At 41.0% G+C, this 13,279-nt stretch overlaps 1 protein-coding gene and 1 long non-coding RNA gene across 2 annotated transcripts in view; both read right to left on the minus strand.

Annotated features, from left to right (window-relative positions):
• Positions 1-13,279, minus strand: part of zc3h4 (zinc finger CCCH-type containing 4) — a 130,379-nt gene that overhangs the window by 57,816 nt on the left and 59,284 nt on the right. Inside the window, exon 6 of the mRNA XM_076281798.1 lies at positions 5,109-5,205. Coding sequence (XP_076137913.1) covers positions 5,109-5,205 — 97 coding nt within the window. The remainder of the gene's footprint in view (positions 1-5,108; positions 5,206-13,279) is intronic.
• On the minus strand, positions 1,984-5,084 carry LOC143121442 (uncharacterized). The gene is made up of 2 exons (XR_012986477.1): positions 2,944-5,084; positions 1,984-2,361 (listed from the first exon to the last, which is right to left on the minus strand). It is a non-coding gene; the product is annotated as an uncharacterized LOC143121442 (long non-coding RNA).

Raw genomic sequence — 13,279 nt, forward strand, 5'->3', positions numbered from 1 at the left:
CAAGTCCAATTTTGGCCTGTTGGTGGCGCTAGAGCGCGGGAGGTGCGGACTTGAAACTTGGTGAAATTAATCATGGGGTACTGCCTAATCAGTGTGCCAAATTTCACAACTTTTCACCAGACGGTTCTATGGGCTGCCATAGACTTCAATGGCAGAGGAAAGAGTGTGTAATAATAATAATAGGAAAAGCTAGAAACACAATGGGTGCCTTCGCAGCTTCGCTGCTTGGCCCCCAATAAACAAGTTTGTTTTTAAAATGCATTATCATATTATTTTAGTCAATACTCATAAATAACTACAAATAACTAATATTCGGGAAATCTGTTAATGTTTTGTTGCGCGTTTCTGAAAAAATAAAAAAATATATATCGGCCAATATATCGGATTTTTAAATCAACAAATATTTGTATCGGAATCGGCCTTCAAAATCCTTTATCGGTCGGGCTCTACGAGTAATAGCCTAGGTAATATCAGTCTGCTGCTGCCGTTACTTACAGCGGGGAAAATAAGTATTGAACATGTTAACATTTAACATGAAAACTTATTTTTTCAGTAAGTATACTTCCAGTGAGGCATTTGCATGAAATTTTCACCAGATATTAGTATTAACTTAGGTAATGCACACATATAAATATAATGTCCGTAAGTAGAGTTATGAGTAAACAAGTGGAATGCCACAGGAAAAAAAGTATTGAACACGCCTACTGAAATTTTTTTAATACTTTGTGGAAAAAACGTTATTTGTAATGAGAGCTTCAAGGCATTTCCTGTATGACGAAACTAATCAGTCGCAGTATTCAGATGTGATTTCGGTCCATTCTTTTAAACAGATAGTCTTTTAATATGGAAGATTCCAGGGGTCCCTCTTGTAAATCCTGATCATTACTTAACTTCCAAAACTGTTCAATTGGATTTAAGTCAGGGCCTTGATTTCCTTTCTCTGAAACCAGTTGAGAGTTCTTTGCTGAATGCTTTGGATCATTGTCCTGCTGGAAGGTCTAGCCATGTCTCATCCTCATCGTCCTGGTGGATGGCAAGATTCTCCCAGAAAAAAATGGCTTCATTCATCATTTCTTCAACTGTATGAAGTCTGCCAGTACCATGAGATAAAAAACAGCCCCACACCGTGATGCCTCCACCTCCAAACCTCACTGTTGGTGTGGTATTTTTAGGGTGATGCACAGTGCCATTTCTCCTCCAAATATGGTGTGTAGAGTATGACATCCAAAAAGTTACATTTTGCTCTCGCCTGACCAAAATACATTCTCTCAGTATTTCATAGGCTTGTCCAAATGTTGTATAGCAAACTTTCAACGAGCTTCAACATGTTTTTCTTCAGTAATAGATTCATGTGGGGTGAGCGTGCATAGAGGCCATGCTTTCACCCATCATGAAATGTTTCTTGTGTGACACCTTGGTAACAAAAAACCTTTTTATAGCCCATCAATATGTACTAATTGTTTTTATATAGCAGTTCTACTACCAACTAATCAAGTTTAAATACATAAAATTTTGTTTTCTAACGTGGATCTTGCCTTCCCCAAAAGATAGTTACTACTAAACTACCAAATTCTACTTTCATTTGGCCCACAACACTGTGGGGAAAAAACAAACAAATACTGTGCCACGTTATTTTCTGCAAACCTTAAAGGAGAATTTTGGCCATTTTTCACATAGTTCTCGGATTCTCGAGGTCACCGAGTACTGTCGGTACGGAAAACAATCTGTCCTACCTAGCTCGAGTTGCTGCAGTCAACAGCTTACACTCTGGGGCATGTTCATGAGCCCCCATGTTCATGCCTCCAGAGTGTAGCACTGAGTCGATCCAACAGAGGGCACCATCTAAAAAAGACCTATGCACATCACTCTTCAAACTTCAAATGACAGGTTTTAAGATAGCACTTGGGAAATCTAAATATACCAGAGAAAAAGAGGACTGAATTTCAAGGGTGGAAAATAGGAAACTCAGTATTTTGTGACTAGTCTCAGTTCAAAAATAATATGTTTAATACATCACAAAAGTATTGCTGTTTTCAACACATTTTTGAACATTTTGTACTTAACACACTATAACACTCATTATCTCAAGTTCTACATGCAGCACAATGATCATTCAGGGCTTAAATTGAAGAAAACAAATGGGCCAAGCTATAAATTCATCTCCAGGGTTTTTATTGACTTCATTAAGTTCGCTTTTATATACAGAACAAAATGTCCTGTATAATTCTATAGATGTTGATGCCCCACTGGTGCCTTCTGCAGATGTCATCATTCTGTCATCATTATGATGAGCATGTTGAGGTGAGAGAGAGACAGGCGGAGGGAGAGCTGCCAGAATCACAGCGCCAGACCGTTTTATCACTGCAAGAAAAAATAATTATATGCAAAATGAAATGCAAAATTATATGCAAAATTAAATGCAAAATGCAACTAATGTAACTAATAATAACGAAATGTTCTCATGACTTAATTGTGTAATGGATTACAGTAAACTTTTGCTTCAAGCTATTAAATTGAGCAAGCACTATAATTTAAATGGCTACCAGATTTCAGAATTTCAGAGGATTTCAATCCAACATTGGCATTCCAACAGGTATATCATTACTATGCATTTCTGATCCTTCTAGTGTAACTTCAAACATGGTCCTCAGCAACATGCTAACCTGTATTATAATCATTACAAATAGGCTACTCTAATATATTATGAACAAAACACACATAATTTAATAATATTATACATTACTGTCCCCAAGCAAGCACACAGTGGGGTGTCAAGCTAGCTCTGCTATGTTGTTTTACACTGTAGTGTTCAGCTACATGCAAGGCTATTACAGGCATTGCTAATAAGCTACACTAATATGCTAAGGACAAATACTGAAATTATTATTACTATGCATTACTTCATGCACATGACGTGAATCAATATGTATTTAAGTCACTTACACACCGAGGTCAGCATGAATTCCAAACTCCAACACATCCAACCACCAAGTTCATGCTAGCGGCCATAGGGCTAGCATTGCTGAGATAATCCTCCTTATCCTCCTCACGGTCTTTTCTGAAAAGCTCCTCATGAATTTCAACCATAGTCAGGCTTCTTCTTGTCATGATGACCACAGGCAATGTAGACCAGCTACAGACTGTATATTGCTCTGACAAAGTCACTACGAATGCAGCAGACCGTGTCACCTGCACGGTATCCGAGCTACTGTACAAAAAAATGGCTTCCGAGCAGATGTGGAAATTGTTTTGGAATCCTGAGTTAAGCACCAGTCATGCAAACTCAATTACACAATCAAACATGACAAATGACCCACCTACGTTTTTGTTAGAGTGAGTACTATTTGTTAGGAAAGGTGTCAATCCCTTCTGGGATGCCTGACAAGAACTAGGAAGTGATATGATAGGACACATTTGAACATGATGTAGTGCTGATACCATAGGTGCAAAACTGTCACTCATGCCAAATAGTTGGTTGACTGCCAGTACAAACCACAGAATCTAGGAGAGGACATCTTCAGCTTTGTATTCATGTACAACTTTACGTGAAAAGACACATTATGTGGTCGTGAAAAATTAGAGAACATTAGCTTGTGTTTACATATGCTTACGGTTACCATTTTCCTCTACCTAGTGAGCAAGAAAAATAAACAACTTTATAGGCATCCACTTCAAGCTGGAACTTGTGATTCAGATGTTTGGAAGGTAATTTAATTTCCTGTGACAAAATCTAAGGTTATATATTACATCTTAAACATGTTTAAAGGGCTAAGTTTTGGGAGTTTTCATAAAGTTAACTTTGAAAGTCACAACTGGCCTTGCAGCGGGCCCACTAGGGGGCGCTTCTGCAGTAACAGATTAATAAAAATTTGGTTATGAAGCATGCATAATGAATTGTAGCTTTGTGCACGAGAGGGAAAAAAATGAAAATGTAGCTACAAGCAGCAATGAGGGGGCCAAGCAGTCCAGCAGGCCGGAGTTGCCACGGCAACTCGATGCTATCAGACACATGACTGTAAGCACTCACAGCAAGTTTCATGTCAAGCAACCAAAGATTGCCTCCTAAAGTGACTTCTTGTTCAATTTTAGCTGTGATGGGCGAACACTTACAATTAATGTCATAACTATTTTGAGGCTTAGTCTGAAGATCATCAGACCTGCACTTTCTAAATACATTATTTTCAGTGCAGCAAAGCTGTACATTTATTGAACAAATTATTTAATTACATAATTTCCAGGGAAGCCTGGGAGTGAATGGGGTAGTGATCTGGCCTCAAAGCTGGGCAGGTAAAGTCAAAAGGCAAGCTGCTGCTTAAATTCTCACTTGCCAGTGGATTAGATTAGATTCAACTTTGTTGACATGCATTTCAGTGCAAATTTAGTGCAAAGAAGCATTAAATACCAAGTGCAGGTAGAGTATGGTTGTGTATACAATAGAGTAATATAATAGAGTACCGAAGTCTGACGTAGCGTTTCCATGACGGCAGAATCACTGGATCTAAACAAACTTTCGAAGTGGCTTAAATAGCATTGAATGTAGACATGTGGCATAATTTCTAGCTAATAAATTGTTTTAAATGTAGGCTATAGCCATTTAAACGTGCTTTACCTGCTAGGCAGCAGCTTACCCACATAACACGGATTCCCTGGCAGGTGTAATATAAAGAAACAAAATTCCAGTGGATATTTCACGTCTTCTCAAAGACTGGCGGCTGTTAAAAGTGACGTTTTTTGCTTAAAAAATAAAGCCAAAATACGTCCGTGAATTTAAGGATTTTAACCGCATGCTGTGAAGTTACATGGAGATCTCTTTTACGGAGGAAACCCATGCTAAAATAAAACTCTGTAGTCACAAATTTGATCGTGTTGGTATGAATATGTTGTAGTATGTGATTACTATGCATGACTAAATGCAGAGGCCAAATTTCCCTCACGGGTTCCCTCACTTATACTTAAATTACCTATCAATACTGTTTGGTCTAAACTAGAGCTTGGGATAACCTTATCCCTTATCCAACTGTCAAATGTGACATTATGAAATTGCTGCTCTCTTACTTTAAATGAATGGAGCGTACCTGTCTGACAATTCAATGCTAAACAACTCTTACCACGTCCACGGTCTTTAGACTTTCTATACTGGTTCATCTCTTTAGAGTAATCTTCAAAATCATCTTCTCCCATGTTATCAAAGTCATCATCTGCAAACTGAACAAAACAGAAATATTTGTTAGAAAATACACGTCTTGAAAATTCAGTCATTTATTTATTATACTAATTCATAAAATCATAAAAATGAGGGTGTAACAATGTGATGGTAATTTTGATACCACAGATGAATAGAGACCCAGTCAGACCAATAGCATGAAAAATCAGGAACAGAGTTTATTTACAATGATGTGCATCAAGGGAGAGACAGCATGACTTCACCTAAAGATCCATCAGCTGCTCTAACTAGACAATGAATGGATTAGGGTTTAAGTATCCTTCCAGGCTGACGGGAGATGTCGTTGGTCATCCCATCTCACGTGGACTACACTGAATCAGACTCTGATTAGTGGCAACCTGGCAATCCGGAGCAGATAGCTACTGACGCAGCCATGCAGAACAGTGAAACACTGCAAAGTCATAATAATCCCGCTTATCTCTAAATAGAGTCACACATCGATATATACACAGGGACAGTACAGATATCATACAGTCATTGCATAGACTCATATTTTTAGTATCAAAGTGACCCACTAATGAGAAATGCAGAAGATTAATATTGGACATAATGCTCTATTCCACTTTCTCTCAAATGTGAGAGATGTGACTCATTAAGCATCAACACATGCATGCTTATTTTTGCACCAACATTTTCTCCACATGAAATTTCTCTCTTGCCCTCCTAAACTGTAGATGGCGGCATGCAGCCTTGTTGAAGTCCACCTTACATTTGATTGTTTACACCAGGGATTCCCAAACTGTGGTACGCGTACCCCCGGTGGTACGCGAGCTGCTTCTAGGGGGTACGCGAGATGCAAAGGGCTATGGCGGACAGGTGTAAAATGAAAATTTTAAATCTTTTGTAATTAATTCATGAATAAATACATAATTTCGAATCAGGTCATAATGATATGGAAACATGAAATTAAAGGATATCATTTATAAACTCTGTATGTGTTCATCAAAAAAAGGGCAGTTTATTATGACGCCTGGAATAGCTAATAGAATGCGTTACTTTTGAATGCGTTGGATGGTCCGTGGTCCGTGGGGGGAAAGTTTCGCGGATATAACAGGTTTTTGAAAACAACAAAAACAGAAAGGAGGGAAGGAGCAAAGCTAGGAGTTATTTCAGATGGGCAAGAAAGGTAACATTAAGCTAGGCTTTACATTTAACAAACTAAAGGTAGCCTATACGTTTAGCCTTTCTAGGCTTTATAGCCTAATGTTGTCCAAACGAATACACCCTTGTCAGGCGTTGTTGTAGGCCTATTATAAGATATTGTATGTGGATGTAGTTAGGCTATATGCAGGCTACTTTTCATAACTTTTTAACTGATCAAATGCACGCACCTAAAACCGGGAAACGGACAAATATTGTCAACGCGGGGGGGGACACATATGCGTGTCGGATGGTGGGGGTACGCGAGCCGAGTCGGAATGTAGGCGGTGGTACGCGGGGGGAAAAGTTTGGGAACCGCTGGTTTACACCATAGATATACATAATAAAGGCTAGATGTCTTATGGCGGGGTCTCTAACCATGGAGGTATTATATATAACTGGAGAGAGTGACTAAGTCCCGCCCTCCATACAAATGAATGGTGGAGTCTAGGCTAGTAAATCCGGCCAATTCATACTCAATGCCATCTTGAACACTGGGGTTCGGATCCAGCGCCAGTCGACTCTGACCATGCGCCAAGTTACAAAGCTGGAAATGACGCATGGACCAACGTCGATTTTTATTGGATATTCTGTAAAAAGAGAGTCGTCCTCCAGTAAGAGGGTGGCGATACTGCACATAAAGTCCTTGCCTCATAAAACAAGAAGACGAAAAAGTTGCTCGGGAACGCGCATGGAGTCCGAGTGGAGTCGCCCTGAAGCGCAACTTAATTTCATTGGATAACACAGCGGCTCTAACTAAGAGCGGTCTGCCTGCTGTCCTGCTGCAAATATGCATTCGAACATGATGTGAAATATCCGTAGTCGAACTATAAATAAACTATTCGGTTTTTAGTGCCAAGTGTAGCGCATTTTTACAGTCTATGATTAGTTTGTTTTTTATTTTATTGTTTGCCATCTCATAGCGGGTGCTCTAAACGTATTCTAGCGTTGGCCCATGACCAAATCAAGCCAATAATAGCCAGTAGCCACAATAATGACTGGAGCCAGAGCCCTCAATAGCCACCCTGTTTTGAAAATAATATTAAAGATATTCAATAGTATTGAAGATAACGCACAGAACGGTCAGCCTAAGCGGACAATTACGTCCCCAACTCATCTAAAATGTGGTGTCTTTACTTTGAGTTGTACACCGCAGATGGTAAAGTAACGGTTAAAGAGAATGTTGTCTGCGGACTCAGCAAAAAACAGTTTACTTACGCATCCACGACATCCAATCTTCGCGCTCACCTGTGGAGTTACCATCCAAATGAGGCAGCGGTGTCAGAGGCACAGTAGACGGCCAGAGCATCGCCAGGCGTCCAACATCTTATGATTGCATACTTTCCGTAAATCCTAAATTATGTCCAGGGTCTGCCATTTACTTGAGCACAGGTATTTTATCTGCACGAACACAAATACTCTTATCTCGCTGAAATCTTGACGGATTTACAAACGGTTTGGTTTCTTACAAACATTATTAACGTAGCTATAATCTGGACTCGACTTACCCACGTGAGTTCCTCAGTGTTCGGTTTATTAAACTTTACTTTTACCACATACATCCGCTGTATCTCTTCTACTGAAGGCAGAACAATGCCCCCACAGTATGCACCATTGAATCACAATGTTAGCGAGCTGACTGTGACAAGATGGCCGCGAGGTGCGGATGTCGACCTCCATTGGCCAGCAGCGCGGACGAGACATCTAAGCTTTATTATATATATCTATGGTTTACACACCTGCTTCGACTTTTAGCATCAATCTACTAGTTGTCACTGTCGTAGTAGTGGCAGAACTTTGGTAGCAAAGGAGTGGTAGATAACCTAAGGTAACGATCAGACAGGATGCACTTTGCCACTTATAAAATGCAAGGTGCACTTAGGCCTGTCACGATAACAAATTTTGCTGGACGATAAATTGTCTCAGAAATTATTGTGATAAGCGATAATATTGTCGTTCTGAGAATTTTCCTCGGGAAGAGGAAGACGGCCCACTTGTTGTGTTTTTTTTCCCCAACTGGGAAAACTGCAACGGATGATTGTGTTTGAGATGCATATGCATGTTTGTTGTGTTTCCGCTTTTAATTGCGACTGTTTTCCAACAAATGCGACACACCGACTCGCACACGTTCAGTGATTCACCACAGGCATTCGGTTTAAATCCGAAATGCTCCCACACTGCAGCTGTCGCGTTTGGCTTAGAAACCAATTCCATCTTTTTTGTCTTTATTAGGCGTAGCCTACTGGAACTCGCAACTACAGTGGGCATCGCTTTCAAATGGCCACTTCAGTCGCGCATTACGAGGCGTGAAGCTGCGTGAAGCTTTAGTACCACTTTCAGCCACTGTGCGTCGCTCTGCCACTGTACATCGCTCTGTCAGTAGCCTGACTGCCGCCCCTTCTGAAAAAGCAGGAGGCTACCAAACATAATTGTTACCGAGAGGAATCCCAGCCTACGAATTCAATAACAAAATAAATCATGCATAATTAAACATTACCTCATTAAGGCTACTTGGGTATGGCTTAAGGCTTGACTACACGGTGGTAGCGAAAATCGAAATCTGCTATGTTATTGTCAGTGTTGGGGGCAATGCAACTACGCAAATCAAAACAGTGTCTTAATTTACCCTACTTCTTGACTGCAATGTAGTCAGTTGACTGCTTGACATGTCATTTTTATTTTTCTGTTTCTGTACAATAAACAAATACATCTGCTTTATGCCGCAGAATTACATTCATATTTGGCTGACTGCAGACGCGCCACTTCCCTTCCCGATATTCCAAGATTAAGATAGTAGCCTATACAAAAAGCATAGGCTACTATCATAAAAATTCGTTAAAACGAATAGCTATTTGCAATTTGACAAAACACTGGTCCTCATTTTGCGAATGCGAGGACGATATGAGCCTGTTGCATTTAGTTAGATGTCCGAGTCACGCATGTTTGAAAACCACTGGCTCGTAATCACAATAATTTAACACACGACAGTTGGATAGCCTACTTCATCATGTCCCCATGCCTACATTTTTGTGAGTAGCATAGAGATCGTTAAAAACAATAAAGTAGCCTATGTCTCTCCGTTTGGGACATCGAAAACGTATAGCCTATTTTTAATAGGGTAGACTACCGTCGGAGATGCTGACTGGCAAAGGCCTCGGGATAACACGTTATCTCCACTATCATCAGTAATGCCCCTTGATCAAAGTGGGGAATTAAATAAAAGTTTGAGAACCACTGGGTTAACAAGTTACCTGCAGTCCAGAGCAATATTCTGATGATCGGCGATGATATCGGCAAATGTTTGTTTTCCAAAGTAAGAATTTCACTTGACCATGCACCTTCGACAATGAATAGCTCATTACACTTGTTACTGTTAAACGTAGGCCTAACTGGTATCATTACAAACATTATTCTGTGTCCTAAAACTGGCATATTTTATGGCATTGTGTCATGTAAATTCGTTGCAAAATCTAGAGAAATGTGTGAGGTGGTCTGGTCAGCGGGGGACAATTGAGACACACATTGGATTGTGTTATTACTTGAACATTCCACACATATCCACAGCTGTGGTAGGCCTATCAGGGGCAGGAGGATTACTGTTAGCGCAGGCTTTATTTAAAAGTCTTCAACAGAAGGCCTCGAATGCAGGCTTGCCCTGTGGTTTGCGCAGCCTACAGTAAATAACAGACCCGCCACAATGTGCGGTATGATGCTTTTTTACGAGCAAGATGTTTTTGGTGCCCTACGCACACTGCATGTTCTTAAATAACAATGATCATCAGTAATATTCGACCATTCATTTGTGTAAATGGGCAAGCGTGACCACCTTGATTGGCTGATGATTGTAACGCGGGCATGATTCCAAACACCTCCCTTACGATAATGAGTGACAGGTGACAGGTCTCAGAATGCGTGCGCTACACAAGGACGGAAGATGATGAATAACTGGGGCCGTAGGCTATTCACAAAGGCTTTTATCTTACCACTAGGAGTAGGCTACTCCTAAATCGCACTAAAAGATTTTAGCTTGGAGTTTTCTCTTAAAAGTTATTCACAAAGCCTTTCAGACAACTCCTAAACTAGGAGTGAGTCTTCGTTGCTATAGATGACGTCATTACTCATGCACGAGCTTGACTGAAGTGACCACCTTGATTGGCTGACGATTGTAACGCGGGAATGATTCCAAACACCTCCCTTCCGATGATGAGTGACAGGTGACAGGTCGGAGAATGCGTGCGCTACACAAGTAGTGAGAAGGAAGATGATTAATAACTGAATAAAAAGGCCTAGCCTAAATGAATAATGAGTAAGGCAAAACAAATAGCCTAGTAGCCTAATGAAACATACGGATTGATGTAGTATCTTTGTAAGATTATTAAATTATTCTGTTACTATGCCTATGTTTGCAAAAGAGAACATTTTAATTTGATGCACAATAATGTTACATTTAATTTACATTTTGACAATGATTAGCCTAGTTTTGGTTGTTGTTGGTGGCGTTATTGCATGTTAGTTACGCCTACAATGCAAAATTGCTTCCTCACTATTGAAAGCTGCATAGGATTTCAAAACACGGCAAAATGCCGCAGGTTTGTGAATAGGTGTGAGTTCTTTTAAGCTGTCAGAGGTGGGAAGGTGTGATTTGTTGGGGGCAGGGCCGAATTAACTGGTCACAAATGTCTGATGGCCCCCCTTCCCCCCCAGCCAACGTGAATCGGGTGGTCAGTTAATAGGCTGAAGATTTTTCCTGCCATCTAAGGCAGCGGTCCCCAAACACCGGGCCGCGGCCGGTACATTCCTAACCGGGCCGTAGCCTACGACATGAGTTTAAAAAAAATGCATGCAAACTAAACTCAATTTAATTCGCAATAATGTCACGTTTTTACATGGCATAGGCCTATATGCAGTTGTTTGATTGCACACATGTTTGCATTTTGCCAGGTCTATTTTCTTACGTCTGTCCCGCCTTCAACACTTTACATATTGCCTTCAGCGCTGCGCAGCCTCAGGTCAGCTCACTTCACTTGATCAGTTCTTGGCGAACGGTAGTGTCACACGAAGTTAGCTAAACTGCTAGAATGAGCATCAAAAAACAAGCATCTTTAGCAGACACTGGCCAGGGTGTTTAAGTTGCGAGAGCCGCTGCAGAGATTTCTTACAGAAAAAAAGTCACCGTTAGCTGCACATTTTAGTGATGAGGACTGGGTGTCAAAACTCGCTTACCTATGTGGCATATTTGGGTTGCTTAATGACCTCAACCTGTCACTCCAGGGGAGAATGACGACTGTCTTTAAACTGGCAGATAAAGTCGCTGCATTTAAAGCCAAGCTTGATTTGAGGGGACGAATGGGGACGGGGTGTATTTGATATGTTCCAAACAGTAGTGGGGGTTTTGGGAGAGACTGAGGTAGGGCCCTTTCTCTTGCAGCTGGTGCGCGATTACCTTGTTGCGCTTTCAAATGGAGTTTGAGCGTTAGGCTACTTCCCATCCTCCAAAGATCCACGGCAAACCAATGAGTGGGTCCGCAACCCATTTGTCAATATCCCGAATAGTCCTAACATGTCAGCGCAGGAGGAAGAGCAGTTGATCGAAATTGCAAATGACGGTGGTCTTAAAAGTGTGTATGAGGAAACCTCTCTGGCGGGTTTTTGGATCAAAACCAAAGCAGAATATCCCGAGATAGCCGTAAAAGCGCTGAAAACGTTGCTACCATTTCCCACCACGTATCTATGCGAGGCCGGGTTTTCTGCAATGACTGCAACTAAAACCAAATTGCGCAATCGACTGGACATTTCAAACACACTGAGGGTGTCACTGTCTTGTTGCAGGGAACAAGCACAGGGCTCCCACTGATTATATTCATAATGCATGTTTAGTTCCAATGTTTTGTTCCCATATTTTGTTAAGCATGTTCACACTTGATAGATGTAGCTTCAAGTTGTTCAATTTTCATAGTTCATATTGTTACATTTTCACTTCTTCACGTTCACGTTTTTCACGTTTTTAAGAGTTCGTTACCTTCACTGTTCATACATAACTGGAGCTAGTTCTTTTCAAGTAATGCATGCACAACACATATGGAACATGGAACCCCCGAACCCCCAATACCCCCCCCCCCCCCCCCCCACGGTCCGTGAAAAAAAAAATGGGAATCAAACCGGTCCATGGTAGGCTACGTAAAAGGTTGGGGACCCCTGATCTAAAGCACGAGCGCATCTGTGAGGCCAAGCCTCACCAAGTAGCTCGTTTGTTTACAACTACATTCCATTTAATTAAACTGCTTTATAGGCTATGCCGAAATAGTTGTCAACATTTTGAATATTAGTGTCGGGTGAATTGAAATGTTCTCAAAGTAGCCTTATGGCTGAAAGCTGCTTGGGATCCCCCCGTCAAGCAATATAACCATACAAACGCGCTTCCTGCACTCATTGTTTCAAAAAACTGAACTGAAGAGCTGTGGACGGCACGGCACGGTATGCCCAATGAAAATAAATTAACGCAACGCAATGCAACACAACACAGACACCGCTTCTCTCGCGTCAGTCACTGACATGAACAAAACACAGAACCCGCTTCTCTCACGGCAGTCACTGCAGTAGCCTAGAATAAATGCATGGGGAAAAACACTTCCCCATGACAAAGACATCGTAAAACACTGAAAGTTAATATTTTGTCACTAGCAACATATCGGAACTCCCCCTATTACCGTCGGTCCCGTATTTCCACCGTCTTGCGTGTATGTGTAACTTATATCCATTTCTATACAAACCAAGACAGCGGACTCCTAAAGAGACGCAACCACCAACACCATAGGTGTATCTAAATTAGCTATGTACCAAAAATGACATTTTACCGTGACTCAAAGAGCTGTAAACAGTGTTGTAAGGCTGCGTGTACACAACCGCTTGGAGCTC

The sequence above is a fragment of the Alosa pseudoharengus genome, unplaced genomic scaffold (assembly GCF_046254945.1).
Source record: "Alosa pseudoharengus isolate Yale_2024_CS ecotype anadromous, Long Island Sound unplaced genomic scaffold, YU_APseudo_1.1 YU_APseudo_1.1_scf_13, whole genome shotgun sequence".
Classification (NCBI taxonomy): Eukaryota; Metazoa; Chordata; class Actinopteri; order Clupeiformes; family Clupeidae; genus Alosa; species Alosa pseudoharengus.